The 25583-nt window shown below is 41.7% G+C and overlaps 1 protein-coding gene across 1 annotated transcript; it reads left to right on the forward strand.

Moving 5' to 3' along the window:
• Window positions 1-2661: 2661 nt before the first annotated feature.
• Window positions 2662-14785, forward strand: LOC139448757 (apicoplast pyruvate carrier 1-like). Its single transcript, XM_071230294.1, has 11 exons — window positions 2662-2761; window positions 5000-5192; window positions 5606-5732; window positions 6512-6651; window positions 6958-7090; window positions 7636-7709; window positions 8154-8274; window positions 8764-8886; window positions 11212-11421; window positions 14286-14385; window positions 14715-14785. The coding sequence occupies exons 1-11, from the start codon at window positions 2662-2664 to the stop codon at window positions 14783-14785; spliced, it is 1392 nt and encodes a 463-aa protein (XP_071086395.1).
• Window positions 14786-25583: the final 10798 nt, after the last annotated feature.

A 25583-nucleotide genomic window follows, 5' to 3' on the forward strand; every position in this document is an offset into this window, starting at 1 on the left:
CGACCACTTGATTGTCTGGTCCAGATTAGATTGTTTACAGGCCACCGTCGTATGGCAGGCAAATTGCCGGGTGCGGGGTTATCAACAAACAAACATTTACTTTTTATGTTTGTGACTGGCGGTTGATACCCTAGTGTACCAGGGCTAGTGTACTGGGTCTAATATGCCGGGTCTAATGTTCCAGGCTTGTGTGCTGGAGCTAGTGTACTTGGTCTAATATGCCGGGTCTAATGTTCCAGGCTTGTGTGCTGAAGCTAGTGTACTGGGTCTAATATGCAGGGTCTAATGTTCCAGGCTTGTGTGCTGGAGCTAGTGTACTGGGTCTAATATATGGGGTCTAATGTTCCAGGCTTGTGTGCTGGATCTAGTGAACCAGGGCTAGTGTACTTGGTCTAATATGCGGGGTCTAATGTACCAGGCTTGTGTGCTGGAGCTAGTGTACCAGGGCTAGTGTACTGGGTCTAATATGCAGGGTCTAATGTTCCAGGCTTGTGTCCTGGAGCTAGTGTACTGGGTCTAATATATGGGGTCTAATGTTCCAGGCTTGTGTGCTGGAGATAGTGAGCCAGGGCTAGTGTACTTGGTCTAATATGCGGGGTCTAATGTTCCAGGCTTGTGTGCTGGAGCTAGTGTACTGGGTCTAATATATGGGGTCTAATGTTCCAGGCTTGTGTGCTGGATCTAGTGAGCCAGGGCTAGTGTACTTGGTCTAATATGCGGGGTCTAATGTACCAGGCTTGTGTGCTGGAGCTAGTGTACCAGGGCTAGTGTACTGGGTCTAATATGCAGGGTCTAATGTTCCAGGCTTGTGTCCTGGAGCTAGTGTACTGGGTCTAATATATGGGGTCTAATGTTCCAGGCTTGTGTGCTGGAGATAGTGAGCCAGGGCTAGTGTACTTGGTCTAATATGCGGGGTCTAATGTTCCAGGCTTGTGTGCTGGAGCTAGTGTACTGGGTCTAATATATGGGGTGTAATGTTCCAGGCTTGTGTGCTGGAGATAGTGAGCCAGGGCTAGTGTACTTGGTCTAATATGCGGGGTCTAATGTTCCAGGCTTGTGTACTGGAGCTAGTGTACTGGGTCTAATATATGGGGTCTAATGTTCCAGGCTTGTGTGCTGGAGATAGTGAACCAGGGCTAGTGTACTTGGTCTAATATGCGGGGTCTAATGTTCCAGGCTTGTGTGCTGGAGCTAGTGCACCACGGCTGGTGTACTTGGTCTAATATGCCGGGTCTAATGTTCCAGGCGTGTGTGCTGGAGCTAGTGCACCACGGCTGGTGTACTTGGTCTAATATGCCGGGTCTAATGTTCCAGGCGTGTGTGCTGGAGCTAGTGCACCACGGCTGGTGTACTTGGTCTAATATGCCGGGTCTAATGTTCCAGGCTTGTGTGGTGGAGCTAGTGTACTGGGTCTAATATGCCGGGTCTAATGTTCCAGGCTTGTGTGTTGGAGCAAGTGTACCAGGGCTAGTGTACTGGGTCTAATATGCAGGGTCTAATGTTCCAGGCTTGTGTCCTGGAGCTAGTGTACCGGGTCTAATATGCCGGGTCTAATGTTCCGGGCTTGTGTGCTGGATCTAGTGAACCAGGGCTAGTGTATTGGGTCTAATATTCGGGGTCTAATGTTCCAGGCTTGTGTGGTGGAGCTAGTGCACTGGGTCTAATATTCGGGGTCTAATGTTCCAGGCTTGTGTGCTGGAGCTAGTTAACCAGGGTTTGTGTACTTGGTCTAATATGCGGGGTCTAATGTTCCAGGCTTGTGTGCTGGAGCTAGTGTACCGGGTCTAATATGCCGGGTCTAATGTTCCAGACTTGTGTGCTGGAGCTAGTGTACCGGGTCTAATATGCCGGGTCTAATGTTCCAGACTTGTGTGCTGGAGCTAGTGTACCGGGTCTAATATGCCGGGTCTAATGTTCCAGGCTTGTGTGCTGGAGATAGTGAACCAGAGCTAGTGTACTGGGTCTAATATACCGGGTCTTATGTTCCAGGCTTGTGTGCTGGAGCTAGTGCACCAGGGCTAGTGTACTGGGTCTTATATGCCGGATCTAATGTTTCAGGCTTGTGTGCTAGAGCTGGTGCACCAGGGCTGGTGTACTGGGTCTAATGTTCCAGGCTTGTGTGCTGGAGATAGTGAACCAGGGCTAGTGTGCTGGGTCTAATATACCGGGTCTTATGTTCCAGGCTTGTGTGCTGGAGCTAGTGCACCAGGGCTAGTGTACTGGGTCTTATATGCCGGATCTAATGTTTCAGGCTTGTGTGCTAGAGCTGGTGCACCAGGGCTGGTGTACTGGGTCTAATGTTCCAGGCTTGTGTGCTGGAGATAGTGAACCAGGGCTAGTGTGCTGGGTCTAATATGCGGGGTCTAATGTTCCAGGCTTGTGTGCTGGAGCTAGTGCACCAGGGCTACTCTACGGGGGCTAGGGTACTGGGGATGTGACACAGGCCTCAGTGTTCAGCAAATTCAACCCCAGATGAAGGATGCTACCCTGTTGGAGTAAACACTCTACAAGTCAGGACGATACCTGGCGACGGAATGCACCCACCAATTAAACGCTGTTATCTCCAGGGAATACAGTTATTTGGCCTAGTATTCTTGTAAGGGCAACAGCTCCACGCCTTCAAGTCTCATTTGATGGTGTGAAACTGCTGAGCATCAACCCATGCCTCGCTCGGACTGCTGCGGAATACCGCTCCGTGGAGCGGTAACAGTTCTTGGATGTGCTTTGGTCGTGTTTTGTCTTGGAAATGGATACACATACGGTGAGTTTCCTTCTAGGTATCATCTGGCGGTGATGGACTATGCCCTGCATAGTGAGTGAGTGAGTTTAACGCCGCTTTTAGCAATATCCCAGCAATATCGGGGGGCACGGGTGGCCTGGTCGTCTAAGGCGCCGCGATTCGCTGTGTAGAGTTGCGTCCCTTGGCCACGCCAGAAACCTATGATTGTGGGTTCGAATCCCGGTTCGCCCCGATTATGTTTCTAGGTTTGTCAGCACCATACCCGTGGTCGTGAGTTTCACCGAAGTGGTAAACGTCTGAGACCTGCATCACTTCGGGCTTTCCTCCCACATTAAGCTGACACGCCGTGATATAACTGGAATACTGTTTAAAGCGGCGTAAAACCCAACTCACTCACTCACTCCAGCAATATGACGGCGGTGAAAACCAGAAATTGGCTTCACACATTGTACCCATATCGGGAATCGAACCCGGGGGGACGCGCGAACCCGGCGTGACGAGCGAACACTTTAACCACTAGGCTACCCGACCGCCCCCTGCATGCTCTGTATTACCGAGGTTTACATTTCTTGTTGTGTTTACGCTTCGTCTGGTATTGGAATATTTATCAAGGTCTTTGATTTGAATCAGTTTGCGGTATGCCATAATACCGCTGTGAAGGCTAAAGGACTGGGCGCTTCACAAAGCGATCTGTTTGTTTGATTGTTTGTTGTTTAAGGTCGCACTCAGCAATACTCCAGCTGTATGTAAATAATCGAGTCTATTCGCGAAATTGGGATACGATAACATGCACCAACCAAGTCAGCGATCCCGTTAGTCGCCTCTTACGACAAGCATAGTCGCCTTTTACGGCAGGCATGGGTTGATGAAGATCTTCACGGGTGACAAAGCGATCTGACCAATATAACTATGTCAATATGACTATGTCTGTGTTATAGTATGGGCGTTACGATCGTTGTAGCCGTCTCACCACTTTGTGGAACGGAGAGCTAAGCGTCTTACTCATTTAAATATGTTATATTTTAACCCGATCAGATAAAAAGGCAAAAGAAAAAAGGGGTTAGTGTGCTGAATAAGTTAATTGTCTAAAAATCTCCCCTTAACATATTTTTGTCGGCTTTGATAGAAGGAGTGTGAGTGATTTGAAATGGAACTTCGCATCTTCACAGCTAAATTTGTCAACATCTGTTTGTACATGTTCCATCGGATTCCAGACCGCCTCCGTGGTCTAGTGGTAGAGCGTCCACCCAGAGAGCGGAAGGTCCGGGGTTCGATCCCCGGCCGCGCCATACCAAAAGACATTAAACGATGGTACTTGTTGTTACCCTGTCTGGCGCTCGGCATTAAGGGGCTAAAACAAGGACTGGTCGGCTCGGAGTCAGTATACTGTGTCTGAGTGGGGTATTAATGTTAAACTAGTATCTCAGTGGGCTAGTACTATAAATCGGCATCAGTCCGGATTAGTACAAGCAGCCACGCGCATGTACGTCGCTATATGACTGCAATAATCCTGGACGTGACGTTAAACCCAATTTCACCTCACCTCACCATCGGATTCCAGGGCCAAGTGGGCCCCGTTTTTCCATTCTTTTCGTAAGAGCCAACGGATGAGGATCGGATAATGGCGTACCATCCTGCCCAAAGGTCACGGACCGTTGCTCATGCTGTCACCCATCGGGTCGCCTAGCCCAGACTCGTTTATTTACAGGCCGATCGTGATGGGGCAGGGCAGATTGTAGAGTAAAACAACATTAATTCACATCACTTACTCGAGAAGCAGCAGCTAAGAGTCCGATTATTCCCTTCACCCAATCCTGGTGTATGCGGGGCGGTTGGGGAGCCTAGTGGTTAAAGCGTTCGCTCGTCACGCCGAAAACCCGGGTTCGATTCCCGACATGGGTACAATGTGTGAAGCCCATTTCTGGTGTCCTCCGCCGTGGAATATTGCTTGAATATTGCTAAAAGCGGCGTAAAATCAAACTCACTGACTTGGTGTACGCAATCACAGATCATTTATCATGGAGGGATTCGGGGTAAGAATAGATTCCAACAAACCTATGGTTGTCATGAGAGGCACCTTAACGGATCGAGTTGCTCATGAACTCTATCATTCGTTTGTCTGGTCCAGAGTGTATTATTTACAGTCTGACGTCATAAAGCTTGAATATTACATATTTGCATAAAACACCAAACAAACACATAATTATTCAGGAGCACACAGTGTCTGTTGACCACGATGACCTTTTGGATTGTTTTTAGGCAACATGACCCCGTACATGACCTCGTACCTGAGGAACAGAAGCGCGCTGTCCACGGATGTCAGGTACGCGGATACGCTGTGGATCAGTACCGGGAGCATCCTCTGCTCCAGCTTCTTCATGCCGATTCTGTGTATGGCGGAACAGTACATCCCATCCAGGATTTGTATCCTCGTCGGCGGATGGACCTTCAGGTGATTCAGTACTTGCTTTGTTTGCTTTGTTTTTTGTTTGTTTGTTGTTTAACGCCGCACTCAGCAATAGGGGGCGGTCGGGTAGCCTAGTGGTTAAAGCGTTCGCTCGTCACGCCGAAGACCCGGGTTCGATTCCCGACATGGGTGCAATGTGTGAAGCCCATTTCTGGTTTCCCCCGCCGTGATATTGCTTGAATATTGCTAAAAGCGTCGTAAAACCATACTCACTCACTCAGTCACTCAGCAATAGTCGAGCTATGACATTTCTGAACATAAGATCAGTTAATGCTTACACAATAAGTCTTGTCAGCGGATGCCAAGAAGTTTGGATTTTGGATAACTTACACAATGTGAGTGAGTGGCTTTATTGTGCTTAAATATAATGAGAATGGATTGTCCCTTGTCTTTGTCAGTCTTGGTATCGCGGTGACATACTTCAGTGTCAGCTACAGCTTCGTCACCACCATCCTCTCCTACGGAGTCCTATACGCTATGGGGAAGAGTATGGCATACCCCATCAGCCTGAGGATGGCTATCAAGGTCAGTGTGATCATGTGTCAGGGTAATGGATGGCCCAGTCGCCTAAGGCGTCACCAGTCGCCGTGCAGAGTTACGCCCCTTAAACCTATTATCGTGGGTTTGAATCCCGGCTTCGCGCTGACTGTGTTTCTTGTTTGTCAGCAGAATAATTGTGTTCGTGGGTTTTGACAAAGAAGTAAAACGACTACATCACTTCGGGCTTCCTCACACCGTATTAGACCCGTGAAGATCCCGGGTAGAATAGGCCTTCAGTAACCCATGCTTGCCGTAAAAGGCGACTATGCTTGTCGTGAGAGGCGACAAACGGGATCGGGTGGTCAGGCTCGCTGACTTGGTTGATGCATGTCATCGATCCCAATTACGTGGATCGATGCTCGTGACATCAGTCACTGGATCGTCTGGTCCAGACTCGATTATTTACAGACCGCCGTCATATAACTGGAATATTGCTGAGTGCGGCGTAAAACAACCAACCAACCAACCCACTGTATTGCTTATCACGAGGTGACTTATTTATATGCACTGCGCAAGCTCGGTGACATGGCTGATGCGAGTCACTGTTATCTGTACGGTATGGGACGTTGTTCATGATAAGAATACGAGAAACATATTATCCGTATGTTTCTGTGATTAGAAATGCTTTATATTTCGAATTTTTGCAGAACTTAAAACGTACATCCATATTATAACGTTGGTGGTTTCAGAAGCTGCAGAGCAATGTTTTATCGTGTTAAATAAATCGACCTCATTGATGCTATGTTCTGTTGTTTTATGTGCAGTGGTTTCCTGGACGAAAGGGTCTCGTGATTGGAATAATAGATGCTTGCTATGGCGGCAGTGCATTTGCCCTGAACCAAATCATCACCAGATTTATCAACCCTGACAACCTTTCCCCTGACCAAGATATCAACAACAACCAGTGATTAATTACCCATCTACGTATCTACCTACCTACCAACCTACCCTGAATTGTTTCTGAAATGTTTTGTAATAACTTAAAGAATGTGGTTGCAATTACTGCTAAATATGAATAATTTCGGTCTTCACGTGAATGCCAGATACATTCGAAAATAATTTTGAATCATTTCTTTTTTTGGACTTTGTCTGAATGAAATTTGGCTTTGAATGAAGCATAGTGTTAATAAACGCTTTAGTTTTGCAATTCAGAGCCAATTTGAGGCACGAGTTGAGACACTTAGTGAAGACAACTCCACATCTCTTCCAGCTATTTCACTCAAGACAGTCTCCTGGATAGAGTGCCCTACTGTTTCCTCCTCCTGGGGGGTATTTATGCAGCCTTAAGTACAGTCGGGGTCCTGCTAATGAAGGATCCAGAAGTGCAGGCAGAAAATGGGGATGTGAGTAAACGAAGTGCGTTTAATCAATTAATAAATACAGCGTAGGTTGGTCACTGTGGGTTCTTTCGTCCTACAGGAAGGGCTTTGTCAACTTGCCAAGCACATTCATGCTTCAACGCCGAATATCAGTAACATCACAGCATATATATTCTTTAAAACCATATATCAGTTATAAAACCATATATCAGTTATAACACACCCGTTGTGTCCTTCAGCTCTGTATTGAGCTTAATCACAGTATCTATAAAAATATATATCTATATATCTTTAAATCTATATAAAAAAAGGTCCAAAGTGACAACTACCACTTTCGTATGCACAAACAACAGCAAGGTATATAATAGTTGCCAGGTAATGGTTGCATCAATTAAATGCTATTAATTCTGATATTAAATGTAGCTGACCTGTTCTAACTACTGGTGGCATGGTAATTTTAGTTATAGTTTTGTTTAACAAAATTGCCAAACATAACGAGATCAATTAACCGAAGTGTATAATCAAGCTAATGGTCATATGATTACATGGATGCCATCTAATGGTTCTAGGCTCCTGGTCTGAAGGACACAATTCAAGAAATAGGAGACACTGGAATTAAAGAAGACGAAAACAGAGACCAAAGGTATCATAAAGTAGAGTATAATCAGTAATATCAGTAATGAGTTTTAACAAATTTCTGGAGAACGAATATTTCATAAGAATAAATTGTGTCCTTTCTTCCATGCGGACGGAGGTAGCCAAATCCTCAAGGAAACTACGTGGACAGCGTGGTTCTCCATCCTTCGAATGATGTACATTGTGTTCTCAGACCCGTGAAGATCCGGGGTAGAATTGGCCTTCAGCAACCCATGCTAGCCGTTAAAGGCGACTAACGGGATCGGGTGGTCAGGCTCGCTGACTTGGTTGATGCATGTCATCGATCTCAACTGCGTGGATCGATGCTGCTGAAATCAATCACTGGATTGTCTGGTCCAGACTCGATTATTTACAGACCGCCGTCATATAGCTGGAATATTGCTGAGTGCGGCGTTAAACACCAAAGCAACAACAACCACCAATCTTTCAGACATGATGACGACGGAAGCCTGAGTCCGATGGAAACATTAAAGACAGTCCGGTTCTACATCATCTGGCTGGTGTACTTCAGTTTGGGAGTGTCCATTGACATCTTCTACGGCTTGTACAAGGCATGTCACAGTGATAATACTGGCATTTATATTCTCCATGTTTTAAGAGTTCTGATGTAATGGTAATGATATACATTTCTACATAAATCACAGACTTGAAAGGTGACGGGTCTGTTTGTATTGTACACTGACACATTTATTATTTTGGAAGCTTCCTCTGTTTAGGCATCATGCATAAGAAAAAGAAAACACTGTTTTGTTAAATTCAGACCAGCATCGTACATCGAGGATAGAAGCCGACTAAGATATAGTTTGGAAAATATATTATTTGATCAAATCTTGTCAAAGATCCTATGAAATCAACATCGATTAATCTTACCACAGGATCCATGGAAGAGAGGTTATGTCTTTGGATTGGAGTTGAATTTGACAAAAGTCCACCTTAAAGTATCTAACTTAAACATTTCATACACAATACAACAGTGTTTAGCTGTACTGAAAGTTCTCGATCAGAATTTATACTGTAGATATCTACATGTTTTTGTTCAGCCGTATGGTGAAACATTCATCACTGATGACTACTTCCTGTCTTTGGTAGCCTCCTTTGCTGCTATAGCAAATGCTCTGGGAAACCTCTTCTGGGGGTTCATGGTTGACAGGTATTCATACAAGGTAAAAATAACTGACCATGTAGTTGGTTTATTCAGCACATTCACGGAGACCCGTGAAGATTCCGGGGTAGAATAGGTCTTCAGCAACCCATGCTTGCCGTAAAAGGTGACTGTGCTTGTCGTAAAAGGCGACTAACGGGATCGGGTGGTCAGGCTCGCTGACTTGGTTGATGCATGTCATCGATCTCAACTGCGTGGATCGATGCTGCTGAAATCAATCACTGGATTGTCTGGTCCAGACTCGATTATTTACAGACCGCCGTCATATAGCTGGAATATTGCTGAGTGCGGCGTTAAACACCAAAGCAACAACAACCACCAATCTTTCAGACATGATGACGACGGAAGCCTGAGTCCGATGGAAACATTAAAGACAGTCCGGTTCTACATCATCTGGCTGGTGTACTTCAGTTTGGGAGTGTCCATTGACATCTTCTACGGCTTGTACAAGGCATGTCACAGTGATAATACTGGCATTTATATTCTCCATGTTTTAAGAGTTCTGATGTAATGGTAATGATATACATTTCTACATAAATCACAGACTTGAAAGGTGACGGGTCTGTTTGTATTGTACACTGACACATTTATTATTTTGGAAGCTTCCTCTGTTTAGGCATCATGCATAAGAAAAAGAAAACACTGTTTTGTTAAATTCAGACCAGCATCGTACATCGAGGATAGAAGCCGACTAAGATATAGTTTGGAAAATATATTATTTGATCAAATCTTGTCAAAGATCCTATGAAATCAACATCGATTAATCTTACCACAGGATCCATGGAAGAGAGGTTATGTCTTTGGATTGGAGTTGAATTTGACAAAAGTCCACCTTAAAGTATCTAACTTAAACATTTCATACACAATACAACAGTGTTTAGCTGTACTGAAAGTTCTCGATCAGAATTTATACTGTAGATATCTACATGTTTTTGTTCAGCCGTATGGTGAAACATTCATCACTGATGACTACTTCCTGTCTTTGGTAGCCTCCTTTGCTGCTATAGCAAATGCTCTGGGAAACCTCTTCTGGGGGTTCATGGTTGACAGGTATTCATACAAGGTAAAAATAACTGACCATGTAGTTGGTTTATTCAGCACATTCACGGAGACCCGTGAAGATTCCGGGGTAGAATAGGTCTTCAGCAACCCATGCTTGCCGTAAAAGGTGACTGTGCTTGTCGTAAAAGGCGACTAACGGGATCGGGTGGTCAGGCTCGCTGACTTGGTTGATACATGTCATCGATCCCAATTGCGTGGATTGATGCTCATGATATCAATCACTGGATTGTCTGGTCCAGACTCGATTATTTACAGACCGCCGTCATATAGCTGCAATATTGCTGAGTGCGGCGTTAAACAGCAAACCAACAACAACATTCACGGGAATAATCCGATTGGACGCCTAACTGGACAAACATGTAAATAAAAAAATTTCCTGCAACGTTCCCAAAATATTCGGCGTACGTAGTATGTCCATGCTGATTGCTCAAATCTTCTACAAACCCAAACTTATCCCATCGAATTTTAGTTGCAAAATTCAAAGAGTTTAAGATTCAACACCCACACCCCTCGGCATAATTTCACGTTGAAAAGTGCTTTTTTCATTAAAAAATTATCAAATAATTCAGTGCGAATAGTTCTAGAGTCAAATATGTCGTTATACGTTTTAGTCGAATGCATTGAAATTTGCCATTTTGAATAAGCTGTGTACTCTTACAAGTAACCATCACAAGTATGGTTTGTGTAAGTGTTAGTTGTTTTCTATTTTAAAACTGTCGTTTTATCTTTATTCAAAAGATTTCTGCACACTAGGAAGGAATAGAAACTGATCATGTAAACTCAGACGTGTAAAACTTTGTCTGAAGGTCTTTTTCGGTATATGTGAGGTGTTGCGAGAAACAAAATCGTGGTTAACTGTATGTTAGTAGTGATTTTTATTCTCAACTCCAGAAGTATAGAGCACATTTATGGTGCTGACAAACTGAATCAACGCGAACCAATGATCCTAGTTCAGGCACGCCTCGTTACACTACACCACACACACACACACACACACACACACACACACACACACACACACACACACTACACACACACACACACACACACACACACACACCACACACACACACACACACACACACACACACACACACACACACACACACACACACACACACCACACACCACACCACATCACACACACACACACACACACACACACACACACACGGTTGTTGCAAGCCTATGTTAGCCATTCCATAAACTGCAGATAAAGCTCAAAAGTACGACCCTAAGTTGACTGAAACCTATCATTTTCCAGCCCGTCCTGGTGTCCTTGATCACAGCCTGTGGTGTGTTCCAAGCTACTTTAATCGCTACAGAGTACGGGGGAAAGGCCATGTACTTCATCTGGGTCTGCTGTCTTGGGTTCTCCATGAATGGCATATTCAGCATCCTTCCGCTGATAGCCATTGAGATGTTTGGAAATAAGTACTACTCAGTCAACTATGGACTTGTGCACACTGCTGGAGTAAGTGATCTTGAGCTGGAATTGGAAGAATAATTACCTTCATGATATGTGTAAGTCCGTTCCTTGGCGGGTGAGACCCGTGAAGATGCGGGGTAGAATAGGTCTTCAGCAACCCATGCTTGCAGTAAAAGGCGACTATGCTTGTCGTAAAAGGCGACTAACGGGATCGGGTGGTCAGGCTCGCTGACTTGGTTGATGCATGTGAAGTATGTGCTGGTGAAGTGAGCGAAGTATGTGCTGGTGAAGAGAGTGAAGTATGTGCTGGTGAAGTATATGCTGTGAAGAGAGTGAAGTATGTGCTGGTGAACTGAGTGAAGTATGTGCTGGTGAGGTGAGTGAAGTATGTGCTGGTGAAGTGAGTGAAGTATGAGTGAAGTATGTGCTGGTATATATATATATATATATATATATATATATATATATATATATATATATATATATATATATATATTGTTTAATATTAAAAAATATGCGCCGATTCGCACAGCTGTCCATACTGTTGATTGTATTTATGCAAAACACACCTAACTATCACATGGTGGATCGCCGTATTGTGAATGTCACAGTCTGACAGTTTTGTGTTGTTATGTTAACACTGATCTCATTACTACTCCATCTATATGACGGCGGCATGAGAATAATCGAGAGTGGGGCAGACAACCAATGGCAACCCATGCTTGCCGTAAAAGGCGAATATGCTTGTCGTTAGAGGCGACTATCGGGATCGGGTGGTCAGGCTCGCTGACTTGGTTGATGCATGTCATCGATCCCAATTTCGTGAATAGATGCTCATTATGCCCATCACTGGATTGTCTGGTCCAGACTCGATTATTCACAGACCGCCGTCATATAGCTGGAATATTGCTGAGTGCGGCGTTAAACAACAAACCAACCAACTTGGCGAGTGACGGGTGACGGGTGCCACCGACGGGGCAGGATACGCTCACTTTTAACAACTGGTATTATCACTATTTGATAGTGATTCATAAACACATGCTCATGAAATAGTCGAAATCGTACAGTCGACTCTGTTTTGGGCAGAGAATTCATGAGAATTCATGAATATGGAAAGAGTTTGCCCCTTTTATTTATCTTGAATTTATAGTGGATGCATAGCAGTAAAGAATGGAAATAATAAGGTCAGGCTTCTTTGCGGGGATGTTGCTACCTGTGTGTGTGAGTGAGTATGGTTTTACGCCGCTTTTAGCAATATTCCAGCAATATCACGGCGGGGGACACCAGAAATGGGCTTCACACATTGTACCCATGTCGGGAATCGAACACGGGTCTTCGGCGTGACGAGCGAACGCTTTAACCATTAGGCTACCCGATCGCCCAGGAGACTTTGTAAGTGCTGTTATCAGTCGGTATATGTAAATTGTTAATTTGTAATATTGTAAATACAAAACGAACACATAGCAAAATTGGCATTAAGTTTAGACTCAAATTAATGATAGTTTCAGGAAATTTACTGCAAATGTAATTATTGCAAATGTCATGATACCTATATTATAGATTCACATGTATTGGATAATTTACTCTTAGATTTGCCAGTTAGGTACATTTAATCATTCAATAAACAAAAGCGACAAAACTCTTTCCATAATTATAAGAGTCAATTGTACGTATCCGTTAAAATTGTAGGTAATAACACCATGTGCATCACTGGTGGAACCCGTCACAAACACATAATTGTAAGAGTCAATTGTACGGATCCGTTTATATTGTAGGTAATAACACAAGGTGTATCACTGGTGGAACCCGTCATAAACACATAATTATAAGAGTCAATTGTACGGATCCGTTTATATTGTAGGTAATAACACAGTGTGCATCACTGGTGGAACCCGTCACAAACACATAATTATAAGAGTCAATTGTACGGATCCGTTTATATTGTAGGTAATAACACAAGGTGTATCACTGGTGGAACCCGTCACAAACACATAATTATATGAGTCAATTGTACGGATCCGTTTATATTGTAGGTAATAACACCATGTGCATCACTGGTGGCACCCGTCACAAACACATACACAGGCAAGTCGATTGTTCACCTGAACACGCACGAGAACATATGGTACAAGTCATCATTTTGGTCACATTTGTGGTTGGAAATGTCCTCCACATTTCTACCCTATACCTTTTTGAAATCTTTATTAAGGCCTTCAATGCAGCAACCAATTGGTCAAACAACTTTTTAGCAAAAGTCGTAAAATGCTTTTTGTAATCTTGTTATTGATCTCCTGGGGTTCATTAAAATCCAGTATCATTCAGGTATGTTGCACTTTCAGATTCAGTGTGTGTGCCTCCTACTTGGATAACTCCCATGGTATAGGAAAATACAATACTGTGAATATTTCTAAAATGCTGAAACAGCATCACCCTTTACTTCCCGATTATCATATTCTTTGGCTACATAGTAACTGAGTTAACGCCACACTCAGTAATATTTCACCTCAATGACGGCAGTCTGAAAATAATCGAGCCTGGATCAGACAATCCAGTGTTTGACATCAACAGCATTGATCGATGCAATTTGAAAAATCATAGCCTGACCACGCGATCAATTTACACTGGGGACCAATTTGAATCCCAGCTGGTTTTGGTGGTCAATGAATAATCGAATCTTTACCAGGCAAACCAGTTTCTAAATGCATGTGCAACAACACACGGATCGGGGATACGCGATAAACCATGTCGCTGGGCCTTTCTGCTCGATCCATTTCAGTACACACTTATGATAAGCCCAGGTTTATTGGATTGAACTCTACCCATTCTCCGAATATTCAACGAAAGTGAGAGTTATAATTCAATTCCTATTTCAACATGTGAATATCATAGCCCTTTATTTATGATTTCAGATAGCTTTTGGTTTGGTTGGAGCAACGATTTCGTCCCAGTCGAAGGATACCTTGGGATGGCATGGCCTGTTTCTTCTATCCGCTGGCATTTCAGTTATCAGTAGGTTATTTTTTGTTTTTCCAAATCAATGATATTCATCAAAACAAATGAGAATTTATAAAAATGAATCTCGTTAAGAGTAATCGTAATTACTTATGGCCTTGAATTTTATTTGTTTTGTTTTCTATCTGTATGCCCATTTTTTCAAATAGAGTCGTGGCACTTTCATTATTATATTATTATTATTATTATTATATTGTCATACTCACGTTGATATACTAATTGGCTTGAAAGAAATAATTTCTGTGGTGATAATATACAACCATCGGTCATTTAATAAAGTAAGTTCAGTATAATAATGTTTGATGCATTATATTCTTGCTTTACAGGTTTTCTCTTGTCCCTTATCCTCTATTTCAAGAATTGGACGATGGAAAAGAAATCGTCATCTATTTTGTGATGTGTCCCTTATCCTCTATTTCAAGAATTGAACGATGGAAAATAAATCGTCACCTATTTTGTGATGTGTCCCTTATCCTCTATTTCAAGAATTGGACGATGGAAAATAAATCGTCACCTATTTTGTGATGTGTCCCTCATCCTCTATTTCAAGAATTGGACGATGGAAAATAAATCGTCACCTATTTGATGTGACGGGATGTGTCGTGTCATGTTAGGGCCGCAATCACATCCTGAGTATTGGTTTATAAAGTAGAAAATCAAAATATAGCTGGACTCTAAAGTAAGATAGATAGACTTGCAGTCGGGGTACATACGACGTTAGACAATCAATCAAGTCACACTTTGTAACACCACGATGTCCGGGGTACCTACATATACTGTTGAAATAGAATAGGGGATGTGGAATGCCATGTATAATATCTTCAGAAACGACACAGGTAGCAATCTAGAAATATTACAACTGAATGTATTTCCGTGATTACGTTCGGGAAGACTGAGAGAAATGCGACAGAAAACAAGATGAATGTATAATTGAACAACTGTATTCCAACCAACAGTCATTATCAATAACAATGTCAGTATAGCTGATAATGCATGTAATAAACCTCAAGAACAAATGTTGGTACAATGCAGACACAAATAATTTGAAAATAAAATACTGACCATTTTGTGCAAGTCGTCTCCTGATATTGGTGTAACTGCTTATAAAGACTTTGAGTTTCCAAGGGGCCCTTCGTCAGCAATTTACGTACTGGATTTCCGTGTCGCCATTGTGAGTCTCAGCAACTCAGCAACTTCCTTGGCGGTTAGAGAAGCTCCAAGGCCGGAAGCGATGACTCCGAATTACCGACATAAACAGCCAAGCACTGTGGCACACCCATACAAGAATTAACGCAACACAGGATTACTGTACTTCAGTCCATCCCTGATTAGACTGCTAACAACTGGACAGGCCAGTCTCGCCATCTGATGGGCAACAGGCAGAATAGGTACCTGCTCCTAAGCCCCTTGCAGGTAGATCTCGTGAGGGGCCCGAAGTTTCAATTTGTATGGGTCCTTAAGGCCTGCAGTAAATTTACGTGTCGATTTATTTATCACAATAAGCTGCAGTTTTTTTATAGGAGGCTTGAAGCGTTTGGTCAGGGCCTGCAGCTTCTATAATATGTGGGTCCTGATGGAAGCCAGACACTATTATGGTCCTTGTAAAATGTCCGAGTCTGGCTTGCCTATCACGTGCCCTGAGATATCCTTTTGATTGGTCAAAAACATATCAGACCATGATCACATGCTCTTTTTACTATTATCGGGTGATTCATGACTTGTCAGTAACTGGTGTCCTCATCGATTGGTTCCCTGATCTTATTTCTTATCTTCTCTATATTCTGTCGCCAATGTTCAGACATCTGTGACACGTTTCGAAAAAGCGTCCACATCATCAAATCTATAAAACACAGCATCGAAGCTATACGCCATTTTTTAAACCTCTATTTTGTTTGAATTTCGTTTGGATTACAAACACGAGAAGCCCATAGCTCAGAACGAAATAAACTCTAGAGCATGTCTGATGCGTTGTGGGAGCTAATGATAGAATACACGAAATAAGCAAATAATGATAGATGTGAAATTATGTCAAAGACATTAAGCTTACCTTTAATTTCGCATACATGCCAAAGAAAAGAGAATATACAATTCGTAGAACAACAAAGCATATACTATAAATATTATTTTAAATTTCACAAGATATTATTAAATATCTCAGTATCTTTAAAGTTTGCAAGATCTTTTTTTAACTTGGGAAGAGATATTCACATTTCTCAATGCTGCGAGGCAACAGGGGTGTCCAAAACCTCAGCATTGCCAGATTTATGACTGTGACAAGTCGATGTTGGAGAGACGTGGCAGGCCCTTCTGTGCAAAACCAAACACTTTGAAAGACTACAGGGAGAAGTTGACTGAGTGGTGTCCATAGTTGATTGTATTTTTGTGTATACAGTTTTAACTTTAAGCTTTTCTCCTGTTTCTTGTTATATTCGCAAAACTCTTTTGTTTCCCTTTACTTTGTTATGTTAACTTTTTTTCGAGCATAAGATTATAACATATTTATGGTAGATTTAGATATTAGAAATTGTGATATTATAAATAACATTTGTTATTGCAGTTCAGTATTTACCACATCGATATACACGATCAAATTTAACAAACCACATAACATCACATTGCATTTATACATATAATAGTTCACCAATTTCACCAATCTGTGCAATGTTAACATTTGAAATAAATATTTTCCCCATGGCACTGTCTGGAAAGAAAATATGAAGCGGACAGAATAATGGACAAATAAATATATTCTTTTATAGATATATCATACATATAAGTTTTCATGAATAAACTAGTTTGTTTAATAAATTACATATCAGACGGCAACATGCTGACACTTGACTGGTGAATTCCATATTGATGGGCGACACGTTGAACAATCCAACCGGCCTCAATATTGCCAAGACCTCTGTGCCTGTCATCAGTGCTCAAACCTGGCAGAACCCCGGCCGCGTCATACCAAAAGACGTTAAAAAATGGTACTTGTTGTTACCCTGTCTGGCGCTCGGCATTAAGGGGCTAAAACAAGTACTGGTCGGCTCGGAGTCAGTATACTGTGTCTGAGTGGGGTATCCATGTTAAACTGCGGCATGGTATCTCAGTGTGCTAGCACTATAAATCGGCATCAGTCCGGATTAGTACAAGCAGCCACACACACACACGTGCATGCACGTCACAATATAAGTGCAATAATCTTGGACGCGACGTTAAACCCCATTTCACCTCACCTCAAACCTGGCATGACAGTGGGTGCATGAAAACAACACTAAATGTTTGCGCTGTGTAAAAGCTTCCTTTCATGCTGCACGTGATTTCTAAACTTTACACGCTAATCCTTCGCGAGACAAATGGTGCATCTCGAGTCATGGATCGATCAGTGCGTTCATGAGCGTCGGTTCACAGTTGGTGCATCGAACCAATCTAATAGCTCTTTAATAAGAGTATTTCTTCATACATTAACCAACATGTATGGTTTTCGCGATTCTTTTGGTAGTGGGTATATTAAGGCTGATATGTTTACATAAGGTCGGATGACTGTACAAAATGGTATTACCATCCTGACCACGATATTTCCTGGAAACAAGCCAAATCTCTCCAAACAAACATGAACGAAAAGGAAACTTCAAGAAACTATATGGAAATAAGGAAGTCTGCCATTCACAGAGGCAAATGCCAACTAAACATTTGAAATAAACCCCTGAAGTTTAGTGCAACGTTTAGTATTCTTAATTCAACAAATTCATTGTAAATATTTTGAATCGTAATGGTGAAATGTACGCTGCTAAATATGCTATAAATGTAATTGTAAAGAATATAGGAGCTTGAAGGCAGCAGTATAGGGCATTACAGTTGTCATCACAAGTGTCAAACAGGCGAGAAGACTGATGTGTTTAATGTTATACCATTACAAAGATTACGTCAGTCAACAAATGTTAATGTCCCTGAATTGTATCTACACATGAAAATAAAGCACCTGTTTATCTTCCCTTACTCTCTGTAAAATCGTACTTGTAAACCTTTTTGTACTTTAGGTCTGACGGCCTTCATGCAAATAAAACTGTCTGCTGTCTGTCTCTCTGTCAGTAAGACCCGCGAAGATCCGGGGTGGAATAGGTCTTCAGCATCCCATGCTTGCCGTAAAAGGTGACTGTGTTTGTCGTCAGAGGCGACTAACGGGACTGGGTGCTCAGGATAAAATAGAGCAATGAGCAATGTAACAAACAACGCGCTTATGTGTGTTTGCTTGTGTGTGTATTTGTGTATGTGTGTATATATATGTGTGTGTGTGTTTCTGTGCGTGCGTGTTTGTAGGTATGTGTGTGTGTGTGTTTGTGAGTGTATTTGTGTGTATATATATGTGTGTGTGCGTGTTTGTGTGTGTATGTATGTGTTTGTGTGTGTATGTATGTGTGTGTGTGTTTGTGTATGTGTGTGTATATATGTGTGTGTGTTTCTGTGCGTGCGTGTTTGTATGTATGTGTGTGTGTGTGTTTGTGAGTGTATTTGTGTGTATATATATATGTGTGTGTGCGTGTTTGTGTGTGTATGTATGTGTGTGTGTGTTTGTGTATGTGTGTATATGTATGTATGTATGTGTGTGTTTGTGCGTGTGTGTGTACGTGTGTGTATATATATATGTGTGTTTGTGTGTGTATGTGTGTTTTGTGTGTGTGTGTTTCAGTCAACTTAGTGTCGTACTTTTGAGCTCTATCTGCAGTTTATGGAATGGCTAACATAGGCTTGCAACAACCGTGTGTGTGTGTGTGTGCGTGTGTGTGCGTGTGTGTGCGCGCGCGCGCGTGCGTGCGTGTGTATGTGTGTGTGTGTGTGTGTGTATCGGAGTAAAAGGTCCCACGTTCATGTGAATACGTGCTGAAGGACCTCATTTATATACAGACGTCCATTACACTACGATAGAATACAGAGAGTGAATAACTAGCAACAGAATGGACTTCTAGACCCTACTAATCACTTAGCCAATGCACTCTTTGGGATTCCGGGTTAGAATAGTTCTTCTAACAAACAATCACTCAAACAAACAACCAACCAAACAAACAAACAAAACACACTTTGGTGTAGTAATGGTGTAGGTATACTTTTTCATTTAACTTATTTCATTATGTCATCAATATGATTACAATAATAAAGGGGGATTAGTCAATTTGCCTTTGTCACACCTCAGATTGCGGTGCAGAATAGGCCTCAAGAACCCCATTCTATATGTCGTGGTGGTGGTGGGAGGGATTATTCTGCTTCTGACACTGCTTCAAGACAAGACATACCCATTTTCCCTCGTAAAATGTTTCAGGGAACCATAACACATTTGCTTCCTGTCCAGTGAACCCGCCATCCGAACCCGTCCCCAAATATCCAATGGTCATGATCAGTCCCTATGGTAACCATTCTGTGTGGCTATAGATATCTGGGTGATGGTGAACCATGCGTCATTGGAAATGTGTCATATTTGCACGACATTGTGATAGTTGGTGACTGAAGCGAATTATGTATTTGTCTGTGAATAACGAGGTTGCATTTACTGCTAAAAAATCGTGATCAAAATATACACGAATTATACTGTGAAGGCAGTCACGTATAGGGCACGGTGAGTAATACTGTATATGACGCACACGCTCTGGTATATGAATATATATAACCCATTTGTTGATTAATACATCTTTATCATTGATGACATAATATATTCCGATACACAGGTGTAACAAATTGGTTTTAGACTGGTGCGAATGTTTCCATGGCGCCCACCGTGCTTCTTCGGCATGTGCGCATTTAATCAACTAGCATACTGTTTTTCTGCATAATATTCACAGCTTTATGTTGAAACGCATGCTTTATTCTAGTCCTGCACCGTAGAATATATTTATTTTATGGAAAAAATAAAAATCCAGAAATGCATACAAAGGCAAGTCTAGCCAGCTCAAGCTAGCTCTATTCTGAAATCAGCATAGGGATTTTTTTTATTTTTAGAGTCAAGAAGGATATTGTGTAATATAAGATTTCAGAGACTAAATGTTAGTCTGGCTTTATTCGTACTCGTAGTGATATTTCGATGGGTTAATGTAGAAAATATCCATACAGCATGACCATGTTTATATACAAGTATTCCACACCAGTGGAAATTGGCACATGGCATTCCTGTATATAGGAAAGGGGATAAATCGTCACCTTCCAATTATAGACCATTATCACCACTATCCTGTATCAGTAAGATTTTTGACCCAATCGTTTTGAAGAGATTGTGTATTACTAATCATCTTATAGATCATAACTTGCTGTGTAAACACCACTCTGGATTTGTACCAGGACACTCAACTACTTTTCAACTACTAGAAATATATCATCAAATATGTAAGTCTTTAGATCAGCATGAATTTGCATGGTTTTCTGTGACATTACACAAGTTAAAGGTATTCGTTGTATGGTATTAGTATGGCATTAGTGATAATATGGTATTAGTGCTTAGTGCTTATGTCAATCACTGGAATGCCTGGTCCAGATTCGATTATATACAGACTGCCCTCATATAGCTGGAATATTGGTGAGTGCGGCGTTAAACAACAAACCAAACCAAAAGCATCACTACCTTTGTACTATAATTGAGGTAAGAGATCTACAAACATAGTGCACACAAGATTGAGACACAATTGTATCACAATAAGTTTTGACCTGTTTCGTGTTAACTTATCTGATACTATTTCTTGTAAATGCGGAGGTCCATCTGAAAATTAAATCAATTTCTTCTTCGAATGTACCTTATATGATGATTTTAGTATTCAGTATTCGCTGCTGAGCTTATAGCAAGTCTTCAAGCTCTAAGGTGGGTTAATGATAAATATCATGGGGCGGTTATATTTACTGACTCTATGGCGGCTGTTAAAGCAATTGAATATGTTATCAATGGTTCTCGAAGTGACATTGTTTATGAAATATTGTGAATATATTATGAGTGAGTGAGTGAGTGAGTGAGTGAGTATGGTTTTACGCCGCATTTAGCAATATTCCAGCAATATCGCGGCGGGGGACACCAGAAATGGGCTTCACACATTGTACCCATGTCGGGAATCGAACCCGGGTCTTCGACGTGACGAGCGAACGCTACAACCACCAGGCTACCCGACCGCCCCGAATATATTATGAAGTATATATGGAGTATATTACGTGTGATATTGTGCGGATTCCAGCTCATGAAAGGCTGCATGTAAATGACACAGCAGACTAGCTTGCGACATCTGGCTTGCTGTATCCTGAGGTGACAATATCAGAACTCAAACCCCAACCAAAAGATTTCGACTTTATTTTAGTAAAATCATTCAACACAAGCTGGCAACAGTTGTGGTATGCTGGGACAACTGGCCGACATTTGAATTCTATTTGTCCTTCTGTAAAATAAATAGGAAAATTCGTCGACGAAAGGAAGTCATAATTACCAGACTTCGTCTTGGACACTGAAGGTTAAATACTTACCACAGTGTCATTGATAAAGATGTCTCCCCTGTATGTTGTCACTGTGATGAAGGTGAATAGTGAATAGGTCTAAGACAGTGAAGCATTACTTAATTGAATGCCCAGGCCACAATGATATCAGATTAAATTTAAGAAGTGCAGTACTTGCGAGAGACGACTTATTTTCTCTTACGACTACAATTTTGGGCACCAACATATTTTAAGTTTCAGTTCAGTGAGCAATAATAGACTTTCCGACGGCATAAGGAAAGATAGACACAATTTTTATGGACAACAACTTCTTTAATACTGTAAACAGGCGACGTTTCGGTATAGATCCTTATACCGTTGTCAAGCAAGACTGAACGAGGGACATAGTGCAGAATATATATAGCAAGTGGGTGATTAACAATAGAGGATTAACAGTAACAACAAGGGCATACAAGAGTAGGGATAACATAGGTAGGTGTGACAACAAAGGGATTATGCTGTCACAACACGATGGACAGAAAACACATAGCTAGAAGCCAATAGGGGCATGAAGCCAATAAACAGGTGATTATTGGTTGATGAGTTCATAGTAGGCGGATGGGATGAAATAGCCTTGATCTCTGTTGATTGATGGCTTGTGGCGGCGAATATGGACTGCTTCTGTTAGTTTTCTTTTGGTGAAGTCATGGAGGTTGTTGGCGAGGATTTGGACGTTGTCCCAGTTGATGATGTGATTGGGACAGTTGATGATATGGTCCGAGATGGCTGATTTGCTGTCGGATTTGATGGTGGAGGTTTTATGCTCTTTGATTCTGGTGTTGATGGGGCGGGATGTTCCAAGATATCTGCAACGAAGCTAACTTAAACGAAATAGAAAATAATGATCCAGAAACCTATTGTAAAAACCTAACAGACTATATAATAAACGCAGCCAAAACCTCCATCCCCTTCAAAACATCTAAGACAGGCAAACCGACGGTACCATGGTGGAATGAGGAAATAGAACAGACTAGACGAAAACGTAAATCAGCCTTCAATAAAGCAAAACGCGACTACAAATATTTAAACATAGCCCACGAACTAAACCACCAGGTTCAAAAACTAGTCCAAATAGCCAAAAGTAGAGACTGGAAAAAATTCTGCGAAGGTATAAATAACCGTACAGATGCCAGAACGGTCTGGCGCAAAATCCACGCCATTAGAGGCTTAAAACGACATAAAAAAACCCCTAACATTAACAACTCAACCAACCCCGCCCAAAAAGCAAATAATCTCGCCAACCACTTTTCGGCCGTTAGCAGTAACAGCAACTTCAGCCAAAAATTCCAAGATAAACTTAAAACAGAAAACAAACCCACAAAAGAACCAAACAATAACAATCTAGAAATAAATCAACCCTACACAATGGAGGAGCTCCTCTACGTAATCCAAAACAGGAAAAAGGGCACAGCCCCAGGATTAGACCTAACCTCTTACCAAATAATTAAAAAACTCCCCCTAAAACTGCTCCAGGCACTACTCAAACTATACAATCTCATCTACCTAAACAGACAGGTTCCTACTCCCTGGAAACAGGCCCTAGTCATACCAATCCCTAAACCTAATAAACCAGCTAATCAAGCTAACTCATATAGACCAATATCCCTAACTTCAAACTTATGTAAAGTAATGGAATCAATGGCTAAAAATAGATTACAACATTACTTAACCCAAAATAACACCATAAACCCAGATCAAAGCGGTTTCACTCCTGGCCGCTCAACCCTAGATAACCTCGCCCGACTAGAACAAGATATTAAGACAGGACAACTAAATAAACAATATACCACAGGCATCTTCTTAGACTTCTCTAAAGCTTTCGACATGGTATGGCACGATGGGCTAATACAAAAACTTAAAAAAATAGGACTCAAAGGTCAGATAATAAACTACATCCAGGACTTCCTAAACAATCGTAAAATAACCGTGTGTATAGACCAAACTCTATCGGACCAATGTCCCCTAGAAAATGGCACTCCACAGGGCAGTATCCTCAGCCCCACCCTCTTCAATATAATGATAAACGATCTATTCGAGGGTCTATCCCCTAAAGTAAACACATCAAAATTCGCGGATGATGGAGCCATCTGGATCCGCACTAAAAGCATGAAAATGGCCAAAAATCTACTCCAAAAATCTCTTAATAAAATACAACAATGGGCTGACAAATGGGGCTTCTCCCTTAACTCAGAAAAAACAACAGGAATAGTATTCAAACATAAAAACATGAAACCCGCCTCCCCAATCCTCCAGCTAAACAATCAAACAATCAAATTTCAAAAACAAACCAAATTCTTAGGACTTATTTTCGATGAACATCTCACCTGGGATGCTCACATCCAAAACCTAACAACTAAATGCAGTAAAGACCTAAACACCCTAAGATGCCTAACTGGCTCTAACTGGGGAGCCTCCAAAGATACTCTCCTCTCTCTCTACATATCCCTAATTAGATCAAAACTAGACTACGGCTGCGCCATATACAACACCCTAAACAACTCTCTATCTAAAAAACTTGACTCAATACAATATCAGGCTCTCAAACTCATTACACGCACCCAACATGGCACCTCCTACACCTCACTTCAGGCCTTAACAGGAGAAATGCCACTAAGTCTACGCAGGGAACAGCTAAGCTTAAATTTCTGGGCCGCGTCCCAATCAAACCCTCTCATCCAAAACTTAATAAACCAAAACATCAGCCCTAAAAACCAAGCTCTAGCTCGTAAACACCCCTTACTTACCCCAATATCCCAAAGAATAACAAACTACCTAAATGAACACCAAATTAAAAATCTTAAACAAAACTGCAAACAATCAAATATCTTCACCCCTAAACTTAAAATACCCAAAATAGACACAACACTAGCTAGCCAAATAAATAAACAAACCGACCCAAACATAGCTAAAACTACCACACTAGCATACATACACAAAAATTGGCCAAATTGGTGTCACATTTACACGGACGGATCCTCAGATCCGACCTCCAAACACACGGGTTTCGGAGTCCATACCACACAACCAACTAAAACCACACAATCCTTCCGACTCCCAAATAACCAATCAATATTCACGGCCGAACTAATGGGCATGGCCTCAGCCCTCCACAATCAAGAATCCAAAAACAACCAAAAAATCCTAATACTTACTGACTCCCTAAGTGGACTACAAGCCCTCCAAAACAAAAATACCAAAAACCGACCTAAATTAATAAATCAAATACTTAAAAGCTCCAACGACCTAACAAAAGCAGGCAAACAAATAACCTTCTTGTGGATACCCGCCCACGTAGGAATATACGGTAATGAAAACGCCGATAAAGCAGCTAAACTATCCCTCAAAATCCCAGAAATAAGCTTAAACTTACCCATCTCAAAATCAGAAATTAAAAGTGTAAACAAACAAAAAATCACAAAAAAATGGCATAACCTATATCTAAACTCAAATACGCAAACCAAAAGAGTGCTCAGCAAACCACTAACCAAACCAAAAATTCTCCATCCATCCAAAAAAATCGACAGAGTAATCACTAAACTCCAAACAGGACACACCAACCTAAATAACCACCTAAAAAATTTTAAAAAACACACTACAGGTAACTGCCCACACTGCAAACAACCAGAAACCCAGAACACGCACTCATCCACTGCACACACTACCTAACACATCGAACCGCATTACAAACCACCCTCAATATAAACAAG

The sequence above is a fragment of the Haliotis cracherodii genome, unplaced genomic scaffold (genome assembly GCF_022045235.1).
Source record: "Haliotis cracherodii isolate W230 unplaced genomic scaffold, xgHalCrac1.p SCAF_7, whole genome shotgun sequence".
Classification (NCBI taxonomy): domain Eukaryota; kingdom Metazoa; phylum Mollusca; class Gastropoda; order Lepetellida; family Haliotidae; genus Haliotis; species Haliotis cracherodii.

Excerpts from the sequence above, each read along its gene's own strand:
- LOC139448757 (XM_071230294.1), top strand. The coding sequence starts at position 2,662 with ATGCCTCGCTCGGACTGCTGCGGAATACCGCTCCGTGGAGCGGTAACA. Across the intron at positions 5,193-5,605 it reads GTCGGCGGATGGACCTTCAG|TCTTGGTATCGCGGTGACAT; the intron begins GTGATTCAGTAC and ends TGTCTTTGTCAG. Across the intron at positions 11,422-14,285 it reads GACTTGTGCACACTGCTGGA|ATAGCTTTTGGTTTGGTTGG; the intron begins GTAAGTGATCTT and ends TTATGATTTCAG.